Source organism: Nothoprocta perdicaria, unplaced genomic scaffold, assembly GCF_003342845.1.
Source record: "Nothoprocta perdicaria isolate Ctin4 unplaced genomic scaffold, notPer1 scaffold_69, whole genome shotgun sequence".
NCBI lineage: Eukaryota > Metazoa > Chordata > Aves > Tinamiformes > Tinamidae > Nothoprocta > Nothoprocta perdicaria.
Genome location: NW_020455965.1, coordinates 1,009,771 through 1,028,722, shown reverse-complemented (window position 1 = coordinate 1,028,722; position 18,952 = coordinate 1,009,771). Strand labels below are relative to the sequence as shown.

The window sequence follows — 18,952 nt, the reverse complement described above, 5'->3', positions numbered from 1 at the left end:
TTGGATGAGGTTGTTTGGTCCCTCATCAGTGCAAGAGATCTATCCAAAGGATATTTTTGCCAGTGATCTTAGAAACATGTTTCAAGATGATACAACTGCAATCTAGAGATATTTCTTTCTCTTGTTTGACTAAAGTGGAGTCCAAGAACTAGCTGAGACCTTTTGCTTGACTAATTTCTGATAGCTAAAATTGGGTGACAAGAAGCACACCCGTTGTCTGAAACTCTGACTAGTGCATGCGGCTTCACTGTATTAACTTTGTTGAAAATCTAGTTGTAAGAGCCTCAGGCAAGGCTCTTGTGAAATTAAAATATCCTAAAGCCATCTAGGCTTCCTGTTCATCACACACAAATTTTTTTTTTATATAATGGCACATTAGATTTCTTCGTGTCTTCTAGAAATTGCCCATGATTCTCAGGTTTATTAGTAATATATTTTGATATCTCAAATAATTGTTTGATGTGTTAGTTTTTAGAGCTAAAAGTGAGTCTATTGAGAGTTGCTGAGTTGATATAATATTTATATATACATATTTATATTATAAAGTGACAAAATATTTTGTATTTTCACAGTTAATGAGGATGATCTTAAACAGACTAAAAATTGATGGTTTTAACTCAGCAACTTCAAATGTGTCATTATACTTCTTCCAAAATCTTTCCTTGTGTCTTTTTACTTCCTTTATGTTTTCTATATTTTAGTGCTTGTAATTGGAATTGACTACTGTCTGTTCTTCTTGTCACATGCTACTAATACAGTTTATGTTTTATAAAGCAATTTTTACTTCTCCTTAGTATTTTTTTTTGTCACAGCTTTCTTCTCTTTTATTTCTAAACATGAGATTTTTAGCAAAGCAATTTGAATGTTGATTTGTAAATGTTTAAAATCCTTTCTCCCACCTGGTTTTGCTCAAAGTAGTTATCAATTTTGTGACATTCACTCATTTTTTGAATTTTAAATATAGGTATCTCAGGTTTATATTTTATTTTATGGACATCTATAAAATGTAATAAATTCATGATCTCTTACCCTTAAGCTACTGCTCATTTTGATCACAAAGATCATTCCTGTATTTATCATAATAAAAGTGAAGAGAGAATCCCTTCATGTTTAATGCAGCACTTTTTAAATTAGGAAATTGTCATCTATAATTTTTAATGATTTTTAAAGAGTCCACTACTGGGTGTAAGTGCCCATTGATGTAAGTAATTAAAGCCAAAGATGACAGCATCTTCTCTTTTCCTTACATTGCTCTTGCTCTCCATTGCAGTATGGTGCTCTGTGTGGCAGCCACATCAGAATGTGCTCCTCGGTCTCTCTGCTCTATCAGTAAGTCAGAAATATTCAAGACTACTTATTTTAGAGTTGCCAAGGGCACTAAAGTGACTTTCGCAAGCTCTGCAGTTGACTTAATCGATCCTAAGCAGGCTGACTTAAACATTCTGGTCATGCAAGTCTTTTCTATGAGTTTCAAAGTAGTGTCTGGCATCGATGGACATGCATTGCATGAAAATTTCCAGTTCTTTTAGCTTATTGCTAGATTCTCAGAGTTGGTAGATGGGCAGTTGGAGAATCTCTTTTCATATCTCTTGGCAACTTGATTAGTTTATCCTTGACACCTTCATTTTCTGGCAAATGAGTACACTTTGTTTCTGCCTTTTAGTCTCTGGTTATTTGGTTTGTTGCCTGGCAGGTAAAGCTCATCACTTCCAAAGACCATAGTTTACTGCTTGCTTAGAGGGAGTATAGCTAAACCATACAACTTCATTTCCTTATGGCAAATAGATCAGTGCTCCACAGAAATAAAGTCTGCCACCTAAAGCAATGTGCTGAGTTAGTTATTTTCATGACTTTTTATCCCATTTATGTGATAGGAAGAGTCTCTGATCAAGAAATCTTTTCATTGCATCCTCTTCAGATGGGATCCCTTCTTCTGGAGCCAGCAAAGTTCCCCTTGAAGTTGGCATTAGACCTTGTGGGGAAATGGCCAGTGATTGTCTTCACTCTGATTTCTGAACATTTATTATTGTGCTAAATCATCTTAAAGAGGAGTATATGTAGATAAAGTGTCACTACTGGAAGAAGGTAGTAGATCCATGTTCCTTCACTGCTTCCAGTAGGGGCTTCTGCCTTGTATTTCCTCTTCCTTGTGGGATATATTCCAGCTCTTTATTTTTTGTCTCTGGCTGTTTATTCAGAAGACAAATTCCTGGAAGCTAGGTGATGTAAAACTGGGCAAGACCATGTAGTGAAGGTTTATCAAAATCTCATTTCAGCAGATAAAAAGAGATAAAACCAATTATGTTTGTTACCGTGGAGTAAAATGAGCCTTGTTCAAATGAATTTTCTCCCCATTTATATTATATTTACTGAGCTCCTGTGTCATTGTAGCTGGGAAGCCTGAGATGCAGATATGTTAATATAACAGTATGAAAACTCACAGAGGAGCCAAACAGGTACTCAGGAGACATCTAATAGGGTGATAATTCTTTAGTCCCACTGAGAAGGAATGAGGAGACAGCTGGTGTCCTTGGCTTAAAACGTCGTGGCAGGTCTGTAGGCATCTCTCCTGCCTCCAGAATGTTCCCTTATTTTGCACTTACAGCCCAAGAAGAAATGCGCATCCAGAAAAGAAGTTGGAATATGCAGCAACATTCAGCCCAAGGAGAAGAAGTTCTGCTTTCTGTGACACTTAGTGATCTGTGCAAGGGTCGTGTCCTGCCTGCTGGTGAAAGCATTTTCCAGAGGAGTGGGCTCATATCTGGGCTGCATCCAGAGACTGAGGTATCGCAACCTGGGGCCTGGCTCCATGGGTCAATTTTTTCCCCATTCACCCCCTCACATCATCCAGATTACTTGGACTTTATATTTGGAAAACCTTAGTGCAGGTTGACATGAATGTTTTTTTGCACTCCCTACAATCTCCCTCCTAGGCTGTTTTTGGAGATTAACCAAAGTGAATTCCTCATTCAGACACTTCTTGTTAGTGCCTTGATTTGGGTACTGAATGACTGCACTCTGCTAGAAGGAATTAAATCTATCTTCACTTGATTACTTGGGCATCTCTCATAGCATTTAATCTACTTTCCTTGCATCTTGTATAGAAATTAAAGCCTTACTTTATTTGATGTTCTTTATATATGCATGGCATTCTTTTGTATCTCTCTATATTCACTAGGACTTTGAAAGAAAAACTGCTAAAATACTTAAACATAAAAGCCATATCTTTTGAAAGCAGCATTTATCAGTAAATTTGACACAAAAATGATGAATGTGTTGTGCTGTTCTGTTTTCAGTTAGTCCCAAAATACAGAACTTAGTATTTTGTAACAAAATAGAATCAGCCAATACTAAATTAGAACAAACTTTATTGAGCTCACTACAGCCGGTGCATAAAGCCCCATTAAGTAAATTATGGTTTAAACCTTGCATTGAGAGATTTAGGCTAATTTTATTAGAGGTTTTAATTCTTATTCTCTGCCTAGTAGTTGCGTAACTGTAAAAGAACTATTTATTAATTTAAAGCTCATACAGTTGATGGATGTATGCTAATGCATTTTAGATTTAATAATCACATTTTCCTTAATTGAATTGTATTTGCTCAGACAGAGCATATAATTAAATCAAGTCTTTTCTAATCCTTCTCCTGCCAGATTATACTATGGTACATTTGGGAAGAACAGTCAAAAGTTTAAATTAGTTAATTTCAGCACATTGAAAAAAAATCCACGGTCACATTGTGCATGTTGGGGGAATTTATTATTTTCAAAAATAAGGCTATATATTTATCTATCTATGATCTTCTGTAGCAATTAAGAAGTGCAGTGATGCAATGTGATTTGAAATAGGGCTAGGAAGGAAAGAGTTTTCCATACAGCAAATTGTAAAATCCACACAATGCATAATCAGCAAGTTCTTTCAGACAATTGCTTACAGGGATCTTTATGAAGAAGGAGAAGGTGGTATTGTTCATGAATATTTTATACACTTGCCTTTACCTTATCCTTGCTATTTTGTGTAATGACACAGAATTAAATGAGGCTTTCGGAAGATGCAGGAAACAAAGCCAAAATATAGCTAAAAATCACAGAGGAGAAGAATGAGGAAATATGTCATGAAGATTATGGTGTGTACATATGGTGTGTATATCTTAGCTGTTTTTGGGATGCAGTCTAAGACCAAACCAATTCCAAGATGTAAAGTATTAAAATGTCTGGCTTGAATGAGGATCTAAAAATTATTTGGAGTATGGGATGAATTTCAGAAAGACATAGAAAGGAAAAGACAAAGTGAGAAAGGAACGTGGTAGGAAAGGGATTTATCTATCAGCTGAAGCAGAAGTAGCATAGCAAAGTGGATTATAATAAGACTTGCAAGAGGAGGGTAAAGTTAAAGCATGTGGAGGATTGCTTAACTATTTTTCTGATTAACTCTTCTTTTCTGATCATTATGGACCTTTAGATAAATGAAAAATACAGGGATGGAATTTGTAGTAGGATGTTCCAGGTTGGCATTTTCTTCTTTTTATTATTGGTAAGAGGAACTGGATATAATGATGTGCTATCTTCTTTGCCCTTCTGTTTAATTCTGTGTCCAATTTAAAACATTTATTCCACAAAGCAGAGCTATGGAAATAAGCAGCATCTTTTTATCCAATGAATGATGTAATGCCTCAAGTCTAAATTACTGACCTGATCTAATTTGTCCATCAGAGTTAAATTACAGAATTTATCCTTTTTAATAAACAAGACTGGTTACTGATTAAAAATGACCTGCAGCAGAATCTGATTTCTCTTCTTGATATCTGAACATCATAACATTATTAAAGATAACATTCTGGGGCTATAGTGATTTGTCTGAGGATTTTGATCTTATGCTCTATGACATTTCACTTGAAGAATGATTTCCTCTTAATATCATATTCTACCTTGTACTAGGGAAGGTCTTATAAAGATTTGTTTCCTTGACTACCCTGTGTCACAAGCTTGAAACTTAATTCCATAGCAGTAAAAAAAAAAAAAAAAAAATTCCAACATTTGTGTATAATTAATAACATATCACAGATAGAAATGTGGCTAGAGAAGGGCTGTTAAGATGCTATTTGTAAAGTAAAGGTATGATTTTCATTGCAAATTATTTGCAAAATATATACAGGATGATTATTTGTCTTCACTATACAAAAAACAATATCACTGTTAGTCTTGGATGTTTCTTCCATGGATGTAAGCATGTACTGATTGAGGTCGATGGAAATACTGCCATTCAGAGCAGGGTAAGTCAGTTCACACTACTTATCACTGACAGCAGTACAATTTGCTCCTTATTTGAAATCAGGCCAAGCTACTCTGCATTCACCATGTGAAAGAACATTATAATCAGAACTGCTTACATCTGTGCCTCCTGCTCCAGGTCTCTGACTCACAACATCATCTGGAAATTTTCCTGAGGTTATCATTTCATTTAACACTCTATGTATCTATGTGAGCTCTGGGTGAAGGCACCAGTCACCTCTTATCCAGGTCATTTGGAACAAAACCCTGAGCATCAAAGAAAAGGCATGAACAGGGACATTTTGTTCACCTAAATTCCATTAGTAGACATAAATCTGGTCCTAGGCAGGGAAGGGTTCTGCAATTCCTGGCCTGGATTCTTCTTAAATCTGCTCTTCAATGTAATATAGAACTGAAAAGAGTATCACTACAAATGCATGAGTTAGGTGTCTTCTAGATTGAAATTGTGCAACAGAAAGGCCATCAAAAGTAAGAAATTTCCATTGTTGCTTTACAACTTCACTATTAAGTGAAAATGGTGGTCTATATCTAAAGAGAGAATGGTGGTCTATATCTAACACAGAGAAGTTTTAAGTGTCAAACCCTGGTGTATCTCCTTGTAATCCTAGCATATCTCACTAGCTTTTCTCACATAGTGAGAACTTTATTTGAGGCCTGCTATATCAAAAAAAATCTTCTGTGCTTATAACTGCTTGGTCTTTTTGACTGTGGACCAGCTCTTAGAAAACGAGCAGCCTTCAGGGCCAACTGTGGTCTGTTTACTGAACATACTCAGCTCATTGTCTAACTTTGCTCTTAGTGGGTTCATTTTTTTGGAAGCCAGAAGTGGAGTTTTACTTGCCAAGACCATCCTTAGTTTCCCAGCATTATTACCATGCTTGAGAAAAAGATATCTTAACTATCTGCTTATTTTTAAGAATCTTTTAAAGCTAGTCAGCTTTCATGCTCTTTCTCCTGCAATTTAGATGAAGCTGACAAAATGTGCTTTTAGTCTGTCTGCGTATCTATCTTCTCTCCCCCCACATTTCACACTAGTGGCATGCCTTGCAAGTGTAGAGACATGCTGAATAATTAAATGCTAAACACATTTTGGTTGGAGGGACAGGAGATGTTCTTGATTCACAGTAATTCCCTGAAGTCGGTGTAATAGTATCTTCTGAGGCTGTGTTGATGACAGTAGATTGAAAGGAGAAATATTTGTTTCTGTAAAAAAGCAAGGAGTTTTTTTAAAAATCCATCTATACTGAGAAGAGAGGATGCTACTAGAGGTATAGACTACATGTAATAATAAAATGGATGGAAAATCTTATAACATTTATGATTCTATATACTCCAAGTGCTAAGTTCTGTGAGTACTAAGGATCCAAATAGAACAAGACAATGTATAAACCATTCTTTCCCCTTCCTCTTTTTCTTTTCTCCCCACAAATGTCATTGTCTTATTTCAATTATTTCCCTCCTGTGTAGTTAAAATGACATGGGTTTGAGTCCTGTAGCTGTTGTACTATTTCCAAAAGAGAATTTTCTTTATTTAGAAAAAAATATTTTATAGAAATGGAGGACAGAAACTACTTATAGGCACGTGGACTGATACTTTGCTTGTGCATGCCTTTTTTTTTTTTTTTTTTTTTTCTCTTAATCCTGTCTTCTGCATTTTGCATTTATTTTTCAAAAAGGAGATAAGTACCCGACAGCTAAAATTAGATCTAAGAGAACCTAGGAAGTCCTTTGATTCTGCCTGGAGATTCTGAATTGGGATAAAGAAGATATGAGTGACACGGGTCCTTCAGAAATTTGCCCCTTGCTTCCTGATGACCTTGGTCAAGATGCTTCACTCTTCTGTGCCTTGTTTTACACATTCACAGAAGGTAGTAAGGTGGTACCTACTTGCCTTCTTTACCCCTTTCTCTTGCCTTGTGATGAATCCCCTGTCTTGTGGGGAAGATGATCAGAAAAGGCCAAGAAATAAGAAGGATACAAGCCTAAGACACCTACTTCCTAGATTTTTTTTTCTTCATTTTATCAGCTACTTTGCAAATCACAATTTCTTCTATTTGCAGCTGCCATGGGCAGAAACCCTGGGGGATGTTCTAACAGACTGAGTCCAAACCAGGGAAATCAGGATGCAGCAAATGACTGAGAAGCTCAGGTAGCACCAATGCATGATTCTGAATGCTACACATTTTGGAACTGCATGTTCATTTTTCCTCTGGTCAGAGAGAATCCAAACCACATGCAACTATCATTAACCAAAGGAAACAGTGATCGCAAAGTGGAAATGGTAGCCAAGATAAGCCACGTGCTGAGAAGCAAAGGAATTCTGCATTCAGGCAACAGAAAGGCCATTAGGGGTAAGAAGTTTCCACTGTTATTTTACTAAACAGATACTGCACTTCTGTAGGCTTCTGCTATTTGGAAAGACTTCTTAGTCTTAGTGGAAAGAAAAGGCAACAGAGAAGAGGATGAGCTCCATGGTTTTAGAGGAAAGAGTTCCCAGAACAGTCTCTCGTGATGTCATGTTCATCTACAGCAATTAGGAACAGGCAGAAGTGCATTATGAATTGCTTGGGTAGGATTGATCTGCCAGCCGCATAATGATGGGATAACAATGGCAAAATGAATCTCTATTCATAGAGAGAAAAAGGACTGAGGATATCTGAAAGCACCTGTGCACTTTTGTGCTCATGGAAGTTGGAGTCATGTTCCCAAGTTACGCGGGAGGATTCACTTATTGGTGTGCAAAATGGATGGATCTATTCAGTCTGCGTCCCTGTCGTTTCTACTGGCTGTAATACGTGTGGTTTCAAAGTTCGGTCTTATTGCCTATTTGGCAATATTTTTTTACTTTGGAAATGAATGCAAAAAGAATTGATGAAAGATGGAGGAGGTCTTTAGCACAAAATGGGTGTAAAAATGAAAAGACAAAGTCTAAAAGCCTCTTAGAAATGAGTTTTTTTAAAAATGCTATTTTTATAAATGACTTGTTCCTGTGGTATTTATGGTAATTTCCTTCCTTAGAAATGTTTTGATGCAGTTGTCTTAATCCACAAAGCACAGACCTCTGGAGTCTGCCTTAACTAACCAAGTATAAATTTCTCTTGAAATTCACAGCTGTCTTCACTGAATGTGAGCAAATGAGCCTGTCAGGTTGAGCTGACTCTAAACATTTCTTGTCTTTGGGATGCAAATCCTTTTACGTATATTTAGGTCACCTCTATTTCATTTTCATAGGACATACAGTAGGGAGAAAAAAGCTAGTTACTCTTTGTAAAAGGAAAGAAAATGAAAAAGATGTGTTTTAAATCATTCTGACTGTTCAAAGTCACTGTCAAAGGCGTCATCCTCCATGCAGGAACTAAAACACGCTGGGCTTCTACATTCCTTAGGTGTAAATCAGAAATAGCTTGACCTTTGTTCATTGCCTTCGTCTTTCACTTATAATTTAAATCATATTAATGAGTGACCAGTAGCTGTCATGGGAGAGACAAGCACAGTCTAGCCTCTGGCTTAGATTCCAAATCCAAAATGCTAGGCTCACTCGGATAGTTAGATGCTTTTAATATCTGACTGAAATTATTAATCAAATTCCTCACCTCTTTCCATATTCTTTATCTTCCTGGCCTGGACACCAGGAATTTGATTCCTTAGTAATCACATTCCCATGACACAAGGTCTCATACTTAGAGCTCTGCTGAGCATTGCTCGGCTCATATTTAATTCATCTTTGGATTTCCTCATCTGGAGATGCTTGGTATATATTATGGCCATCAGACTGAAAAGCTACAGGCACTCAGGAGTTGGATAAATCAACTGCTAATGCCATAAAATATTTGATATATATCTTAGTCTTCCTCTAGCTCAGAGGCAGAGGAAGAAACAGGATAAAAATTAGTGGAGTGCTGAGATAGTGTAGCATTTCAAACTTTATAATCCTTGGTACAAATCTTTCTTATACTGTTGGTTTATATAATATTTCACCAACTTTATGGCTGAGCAACACCCCCAAGCCTGCCTTAAAGTAAATGAAAAATCAGGAATTAATGTGATGTAATGGTTTTCATCTTGACAGGTGATAAACTGAATGATACAGTCTCTACAGAGGAATTCTGCTGGCTTTGCACAGAAAAACCCAGCAACCTCTGTTGCAGAGCTGTGCCAGGTAGCCTGGAAGAGGGCTGGCAGAGCCAGTGCCCAGCAGCTCTTAAGTGGCAGAAACACCAGCCTCATTCCTGAGATCTGCCAATGTTCAGCATTGCCCACACTGCTGGGTCTGGAGTCCGTGCTGAGAAGGAGAAAGTAATTATTCTGTTTAAACACAGTATCAAAATGTAAAATAAAAGAACCCAGGGATGACACTTTGAAGAACCTCAGGTTTTAGTTTAGCAGCAGGCTTGAGGGAGGTAGATCAGCAGACCAAGTGGTATGTGGGAGTATGGGTTTACTAAGCAAGCACGCTGATTTATCTGCTCGTTCCCCATGACTTTGAATGCCTCTGTTCCTTAACAGAGGACTGCCACCTTCTCTCTCCACCTCTGTGCTGTCTGCGTATTTTTGTATAAAATGCAGACAGTATGTGCTACAAAGCAAGTGGTGGTTTAATTCTAGCCTCTTAAAGTGCTTTGCTTTAGAAGTGAACTTGCACCTTTGAGGAGCCTGTCTCAGGAGTCTGTTTCATCCTTATAAACAGGAGTCTGTTTCATACTTATAGAAGAGATATTTTAATGTCTGCCTTCAAATGGCCTCATGAGCTTTTTGCAGATGGATTTGTAAAATCAGATTTTCAAGAACATTCAAAATGTAGATGGGGGAGGAAGAACAGGCACAATTTTCAGTATCACTTAGGTTTATTAAGCAGCTATTATTAGATGTCTCTCGGTTGTTCCTAAATGTAGCTACCATTAAAAATCTGACTTCTGACTTTAAAGGTAAAATTACAGAACTGCAATAGAAAGTCTTAAAACATCAGAAACTTTTTACAATATAGTGCTTAATCCTAGTGAGGATCATATGCAAAACACAGTTGCCTTGAGATGGTTTGATTTCTTATCATGTGTTTGGGATGACCTGCATAATCTGCTGCTAACTGCTCCCCATGAGCAGCAAGTCCATGGCAGGACATCCTCAGCAAACTCAGATCAGTGTCAGGGAAACTGGTAACAACTGGAACTAGATGAGAAAAGAAAAATTCTTTAATTGTATAGTCCTAAGACATAATCAAAGCCCAAACTGTAAGAACTCATCTTGTTCTTTTCCCACACATTAATGGAAAGAAGAATTATTTATAATTTGTATGTTCCCTTGCTTCAGCAGGGCTTACAGAACCAAATAAACCTTCTCTAGCTAAAGACATTGACTGTAAGAACAGGGATTGATCTGAATGGTGAGAGCAGAATTTTAATTCTGTGCTACATTTACCTCTATAGTGTCACATGTTAATCTTGCCCAGCTTAATGTAGGAAACTTTCCACTGATTTTCACTCATTTTCACTGATACTGACAGTATATTTCAGCCATTAGCCAACACAGACACTGTGATTTATATTTCTATTTGCAGTTCTAAACTCACAGAGATTTCAGCTGGGTATCATTTGCTATGACCAGAAGTATGCTTTAAAATATTTTTATATATTTTATAGGTGAACAGTCTTTCTCTTCTGTGACTGTTAATGAATTATTTTTTTTTAACGTCATTATACCAGCGGCAGCCATGACAGGCTCTAACATTCTTGAAAACAGACCCCCAAAACTTGGAGGTTGTGAGGAGGCTCAGCTTAGTTGTGAAGTGCCACAACTTGATTGTGTCAGTTATTGGAGAGGGTGAGTTTTGAGTTACCCGCAAAGGCAGCAGCTTCCTGGATGGCCTAAGGGGATGTCTCCAGTTTTGTGCCCAAGAAGGAAAGCCATTCTCCTCCTTTTCCTTCTTTCCCAGTTCCTCTCTTTCCCAGGAACACTGAGCAAAGCCCCGTCTCTAAGCCCATCTTTACTGCAATACCTGCCTGCATACAAGATTTGTAAAACTGGGACTTGAGGGACCTCCAGGGCTGCCTGTCCTTTCCCTACTTGTTCTGTTTGGGCACACTAGCTGGTCAAAACTTGTGTAAGACCCTGTGCATGTATATGTACATATATATATTTATAAGTACATATATAGGTATGTGTATATAGAGAGATGAGGTAGGGAGGGGTAGAGAGGGATAAAGTAAAAGGACAGTTTACATATTTAGGTTTGTATAAAGGTGAAGAAAATAAAGACTTTTGACTTTGAAATCACAAGCTGACTAAATTAGACAAAAATAATAAACACAGCTGCTCCCCCTAAGCTGGAATGGGAGAGAAAGTTATCCAAGAGCCCAGACCACCATAAGCTGTTGATTAACCAGACCAGCTGTTATTTAATCCAACTTTCTCTGAAGTGATAGGGATTTTTAGAGTGTCTGGAAAATCAAATGATTTGGTTTATCTAAACCAAATATGGTACTATTTTCCCCATTATTCAGAATTTTTATACAGTTTCTATCTGACTTTTTTTTTTTTTTTAATTTGTTTTGGAATCTTCATTTTAGGAAATTTCAGAAGGCAAAACATTCTTGAATTAAATGGTGGATTGAGCTTGGATGCTTGTCTTCAAGCCTCTGAAGCTACTTTCAATGACTGTCACGTTAGTGGGATAAAGAAATGTATAGGGCTCCTTGGAAGCTTTTTCTTCTTTCAATGCTGTGCTCTGAAATCTTTGCTTAGGGTTTTAAGTGGATGCTGAAACATCAGTGTGAAAACTCAATGCTTTGATATGAAATACCTGATAAAAAAAAAAAAAGCACAGATTTATGCAGTCCCTCTTTCTATGTTTCTAATCGTTTTATTTCATTTGCCATCCACAATGCCTCTATCTTTTTTCTACTTTTGTAGCACATGTGATAAATATTAGGCTATTTCTACACAGATGACGATAAAATCCCAAAGTGTAAAAGGAAAAAATATAAAAAAAAAGAAGGCTGAAGGGAAAAAAATCCTGAGATCTAATGTTATTTATGCTTGTGTAATGTTTATATGTATACTAAAAAACAAATATCTGCTATAACCCAGTTGTAACTTTGCCCTACTGCTAGCTAGCTGCAAAAGCATCAGTATTTTATTCATTTTGAGTTATTTAGATAGACTCCTGAGATAAGATTTTCTTTTCAGTTTCTTAGTAAAGGCTGGTGCTTCTCCAGTATATTGACATATGCTATATTTAGTCTTAGAGCCCGGGATCTATTCCCCAATCTCCAAGATACCCATCCAAGCACATATTATGTGCTAGACTTTCTCTAAAATATAGTCTTACCCTACCATTGTCCAAGGTGTATATCAAGACCACATCTGTACACATAAAGTGTGTGTCTATATGCGCTGCACTAGTTATGAAAAAGCCAGGTATGAGATGGATAGGAAGAAGAGCAGGTGATTGGAATTGGTGATTGAACCAAGTGAGGAAGAAATATTCAGGGTGTGCAGAGGAGTTGGACTAGATGATCTCTAGAGGTCCCTTCCAACCTCCAACATGATCTAGAGGTCCCTTCCAACATTTCTCTGTAAAGTTTCTCCTTTATAGCAGATATGTTGTCAAAGCAGCATTAATAATGAACAAGGGCAGTAAAGACATCGCCATTCCTTTCTAATATCTTCAAACCATTTTGAAGAGGTGTTGCTAGGTCTTGTAATAACATGCCTTGACATGGAGCCCATAAATAGTGCAGTGATTTCCTTGCCCAGTTATTAATTGGTCTGTGACATTGACATTGCAGTTACAAGGCTCATGCAGATGGGAAATTCATATACTGCGACCGATAGTTATGACAGCACATGAAAAGTCACACTATCCAAAGTCTATTAAATCACTTAATAAAAGCTAAGAGAAAGTATATAAGAAGCATACAAAAATCTTGGATTGCCATATTTGTATTTGTTACTTAATGAGAACATAAATATTTAGAATCTGTGAAATTATTAACTAAATTACGCAGAATTATTTTAAATATAAGATTATTCTGCCAGATCCAGACACATGTCTCCACTGCAATGAATAAAACTATGCCTTCGTAAGCAATTTGGTCTTTAGATCATTATATTCATAACAACATTTATTTTTAACCATACTGTGTATGGAGCATGATTTTTTTTTGTGGCAGCTACATGTCTGTTTGTCCTAGAACTCAGGAATTACAAAAGCACATTTGATATTAAAATAAAAAGTGCAGTTATGACAACTTACCATCCTGTAAAGTTTATCTTCCAGATCCTGATTAATTCTTTGTAAGGCTAGGTAATTGTTTTGTATCCTAAAACAAAGATGATATCATGTAATTTAATGCATCATTCTTTATGTTTTTTTTTTCCTTTAATTTTCACACATCAGTACAAAACTTTGACTTGCACTAGTTGAAATTGATATTATTATCACTCCTGTTGCCAGTCAGTGGTTACCTTTTAAATGTAATTACCATCTCCTTCCTACACCAACTTCTTTGTCCTATTCGCTTGCTGTATTTTGGGGGAAATACCTTCAGGAAGGGGAAATGCATGTGCCATTCCTTTGCATCTGCATGTAGATGTGCATGACAGCATGGGAACTTGCACAAAGTGGCTGTAGCTTTGTATCAGGTGCAGGAGTTATAGTCATAGAGGAAATTGGACCTGTACAGCTACAAAATGCAAAAAAAGCTATTTACTAACTTCAATAAATGAGGGAAAATGCAGGAGAAAACTGGTGACTGCAGTAGTATCAACACACAGACATCACTATGTGACTTCAAAGAGAATATTCCTTCTTTAGACAAAAGTTCAAGGAGTTCCCTATTCTCAGTTATTTTCCTTCAAAAATTTTAGCCTGAAAATGACTAAAAAATTTTTTTTTGAACTAAGGAGTTTAAGAGAGTCAAAAAATGAAACTCCCTTGCTTATTCCAGATCAATACACCAAAGGAAATTTTGATTTCTACACCTTTAGGTTCTTAGGATGGTAACCTCAGAGTCACAGTGGACAAGCTGTGCAGTCTGTGGGAAAAATATCCCTTTTCAGGAGAGCCTTTCTTTTCATATAAGGTAAGGAGAGTAGCTCCTTGTTCTTGCTTGTACCTATGAGCCCAGCAGGATATATAATAATGTAGGGGAATAAGAAGCTCAAGTTTAAAAGGTTATCCAAATTCATCTAAGTGTTTGCATTGGGAATCTTAGGTCAATAGGTCAAAGTATTTTCTGTGACCCGTTGATTTTAGGTAATGTGCTAGAAAAGCCTTTAACAGTCAAGTGAGTCAAATGTAAAACAAAATTGCTTCGGCTGAGAAGTTTGAATCTTGATCTTCCACAACCAATGTGAATAGGGTTAAGGAATTCCCTTTGAGATCTCTTATGCCTAGGAGCAGCTGTGGAAATCAGAATTAGGATATTTGTTCAAACTGTATCATGATTACAAATAAAGGGTGCAGACCATCTCTTCCTTCTAATGAAGAGATATGATGGTTTAGATCTCTCTTGTAGCTTGTGTCACCATGGAGGTTTTATTTCCAGTTAAATGATCGAAGTTTGCTGCTCAGAGACAGGCTACTTGCTCATGGTCCCCTCTGTGAGCCAAGAAGACTCCCCTTTGGGGCTCCCAATGCATGAAGAATAGCAGCTGGGTGCTTTACCTTAAGCCATATGTCCTATACCTGAGAGGTAAGGTCTGTGCCCAGAACAGCTGCTTTGTGGGAATAAATGACATCCCCACGGGTGAATCGGCCCAAACTCAAGGTAGCCATTTCAATACATATTGAGAGTCTGGGGGAAGCTTCAGTGTTGTGTATGTTTTGTAGACCTGTTAAGCAGAGGAAGTTTTCACCTCATAAGCAGGATTTGTGGCAAACTGTTTCGTAAGGTGACAGCCCAAACTGGCTAGAAATTTGTGACTTGTACTAGCCTATAACTTGGTTATTCTGACAAATTCTGGCAAATTCTGGCAAAGCAGAGCTCCAGTACAGTGCCAAAGCACTCTCCCAGGTTCCAGCAGCTTGTGCCTCAACCAGGGAGAATGTCTTTTATACCTGGTAGGCCTGACTGGGCTTTTCCTTTGCTTGCTTTTAAAAGTTGCTTTTAAAACCCATGTCAATTAGCATTCACAACCTCCTAAAACTTGGTATAGGTTCTAAAGGATCTTCATAAATTCCTGTCACTGGAAAATTTTGTTGGTTAAGGTCTTTTCTAGCTTAAGCCTCTCCCCAAACCACTCTGTCTATTCTGCAGCATAGATCTATGTGGAGAACTTATGGGAACCATTGAAGGTTTCTTATCTCTCTTTTTAAAATGGTAAATAAATGGTAAACTAAAATAAGAGTAATTGCTACCACGATAACTGGCTTATGAGTGGGGAGGTACATCACTGTATTTGCTCCTCAGTTTTTGTAGAAATTGTTTTTCTCTTGTTATCAGTGAGTGGAAGAAGACTTCCCATTACTATAATTGCTCCTGGATAGCAACACTTCCATGCTAAAGGTGATTTTTTTTTTTTCCAGAGGTTACCCGTACCAGCTCATTGTGTTGCAAATTTTCTAGTTATTTTACTCATGATTTCTTTTCCTCTGTGTATGTTTAACAAAAGTAGCCCACAAAACCTGGTTCTTGAACACATATCTTTTGACATTAAAAAAAAGATCGCCTCCAAGTCAGATCAAATCTAATCCAAATAATAAGTCCAAACAAAAAATCCACAGTGAATAGGAAGCTGAGCTTCAAAAAGTGTTTCTATTGAGAACAGTATGCAAAGGTAGTCAAAATAAACACAAGCACACATACACATACACAAGCACAATCACATGCACGTATACACACAAAGCCCAAATTGGAAATCCATTGTGCCAAAAGAAGTGTCAGCAAGTGAGGATGGCAAGGAGAGAAATGGAACAAGGGGGTGAAAGGGATAAAAGAACAGCAGGATAATCAAACCATAAGCTTTGGGCAGTGCAGTAAATTCGGGGAGGAATAGGGAAAAATATTCTAATCAAAAGGACCAAGTTAACAGATGGTGACTTAACCCTACTTGCAGAACTATGCAACCAGATGGCCTGATCTTTGCGAAGTTTAAAACATTTTAATGTTACAAATCTGGCTTTGTAAACAAAGTGAAGAATAGGTAAGCCACACTACCATGTGATAATGCTTTAAAAATAAGCTTATTTTATGTGAGTAGATAATTTATTATCTTTTTTTATTACATTTTGTATTGATAAATTCAAATTATTAGATGATACCCATGTGCCTATAGCAGGATATATGTGCATCTATTACACAAATGTTTAAATGTTTGGCTAAAACAAACTGTAATAAAAAGTATTCTGACTATGTTTAACATTATGCATTAATGCTCAAACCCTGCAGACAACATGTTCCAGCTCATCGTGGAAGAGAAAATCTGCACATAGTCTTTCCTTCCACTCTATTTCAAGCCCTCTTAAGGCCAGTAAATATATCTAAAGTAAAACAAAAGCTTTGGGCTGACCTTCTGCAAAGAAGGAAATTTCACCCATTTGAAGAGACTTTTTTAAAAAATAACTTATTGTTCAAAAAACCCTTTTTTCTATTATTAAAAGTTACACAGACCTTTCTTATAGAAACAAGAGCAATTTTCCCCTAATCCTCTACACAACACAAGATTCCGTTCAAGAAATCCCTTTTGTCCAATAGCAAGATAGATATATCTTAAGTTCTGATTAACATGTATAAGTTCAGGAAGGGAGAATGCAGGGAGGAAGGGGACAAGCTCCTTTCATTAGTGGCCAGCGATAGGACGAGGGGTAATGCCCATAAGCTGAAACACAGGAGGTTCCATCTCCAGGTGAGGAGGAACTTCTTTACTGGGGTGACAGAGCAGTGGAACAGGCTGCCCAGGGAGGTTGTGGAGTCTCCTTCTCTGGAGGTCTTCAAAACCCGCCTGGATGCCACCCTGTGCCACATGCTGTAGGTGTGCCTGCTTGAGCAGGAAGGTTGGACTAGATGATCTCTAGAGGTCCCTTCCAACCTTGAATATTCTGTGATTCCGTGATTCTCTGAAGATAGATATAGATATATCTTGCTTTTGGTGAAGGAACTGTATGTGTGGGCTAAGCTCCATGGTAAATATATGCTTCTATGGAACTATTCTTTATGAATTCAAATAATTCTAGTGTCTAGTAAAAACCAGGAAGGGAGATCTTCCACAGTTGTTATCCAGGGTACAATCTCAAGGTACTATGGTTGCATATATGTGAGCCTAGACTGAATTAGACTAATCAAAATACTATCATTGCTCAGGTGTAGGAGTCACCTTTTAATTTTAACTTAAAAAAAGGCCTAACTGATCATCTCTGATAAGGACTGTTGAGGTGTGTGAAATCTCTTATGTTTCAGTCATCTTTCAAAGACAAATCTGTGCTTTCCAAACCATCATTTCAAAATTTTTCACCACTGATTATCTCTTGTTCCCACCGGTGCCAAAAGAAATCTTGAGAAAGGCACCTCCTAAAGCGTATATAGAGATGGAGAACTTCACCTTCCAGCCACCTAAATGACCTCCCTGTCTGAGCAAGAGAGAGGAGGCCTGTCAGCAGCACAGTTTATTCTGGATGAACTGACAAGGCAAAGACTTTCAGAAAGAAGTAGAACTGAATGGCTATTCAACCTCAGAAAAATTCAGCACTCAGAGGTGGTGCAAGTTTAATAATAGAAGTCTTCTCTGCTATATGAGTGGCATCGTGTTTCATTGGGCTCATTTATTGTGAGGGGTTGAATTTCTCTCCCTGTGAAGTGAGTAAGGCAGGAGACACATTATTGAAACTAATTATAGTTCCCTGTTTTCTCAGACTCATTTTTCTCTGTGACATGTTGCTGACACTCTTTTGGATGACAGTTTTGTTTCAGACATCATCTTTTACCAGACTGAGAGATCTAGTTCAACTTGCAGTATGCCTTGCTATTCTCAATAGAAACATTTTTAAAGCTCACCTTGTAAAATATTTTGGACTTCCAGTATGAGATGTCTTCGGGGTAGGAATCACCTGCCTGAAACATAATTTTAATATAAATTTTCTTCAAAATACGAAAACATGTTCAAGTAGAAAATTGGAAAGTTTGTTCTACTGATCTCTATAGTGACGCTCTACAGGTATTAGACTTTGCCATGAGCAAAAGACTTTCATGTCTGATTTTGAGCTGTGCTTAAATCAGTGTTCAATAAAGCTGATAGGACAGTGATTTTAACAGAGACTGTATTTGCCCCTTTGTTTCAATAAAAGTGGGCTGGTCAGCTCCCTGATAAATGTGACACAGGATTTACAACAACTCTGCTTGAAATAATGTTTCGAGAGAAAAAAAGTACCCAAGAGAAAAAAAGTACCAGTATTCTCTGTTGTTAAAGCAGTAATATATTGGAAAATAAAACACCTGAACAGTGAGGTTAATTTTGGTGGCTCTAATTCTAATAAAGTGATAGGAAAAAAATCAGATTATTGCTGAGAAAGCACCATGGCCTGTTCTTGGAGCAGTCTTTGGACTGCTCTTGATAGATATGTGTATATTTCAAAATCGACACAATTTCCATTTTATTCTTGGTTTAAGAAATCTCTCCAGTTAGGGAAGCCTACCTGTTTTAAAAATTTGAATATAATTGTTTGATTG

The 18,952-nt window shown here is 37.2% G+C and overlaps 1 protein-coding gene across 1 annotated transcript in view; it reads right to left on the bottom strand.

The window, feature by feature from the left end:
• Positions 1-18,952, bottom strand: part of BEGAIN (brain enriched guanylate kinase associated) — a 72,081-nt gene that overhangs the window by 37,864 nt on the left and 15,265 nt on the right. Inside the window, exons 4-5 of the mRNA XM_026050434.1 lie at positions 18,281-18,337; positions 13,543-13,609 (exon numbers count right to left, since the gene is read on the bottom strand). Coding sequence (XP_025906219.1) covers positions 13,543-13,609; positions 18,281-18,337 — 124 coding nt within the window. The remainder of the gene's footprint in view (positions 1-13,542; positions 13,610-18,280; positions 18,338-18,952) is intronic.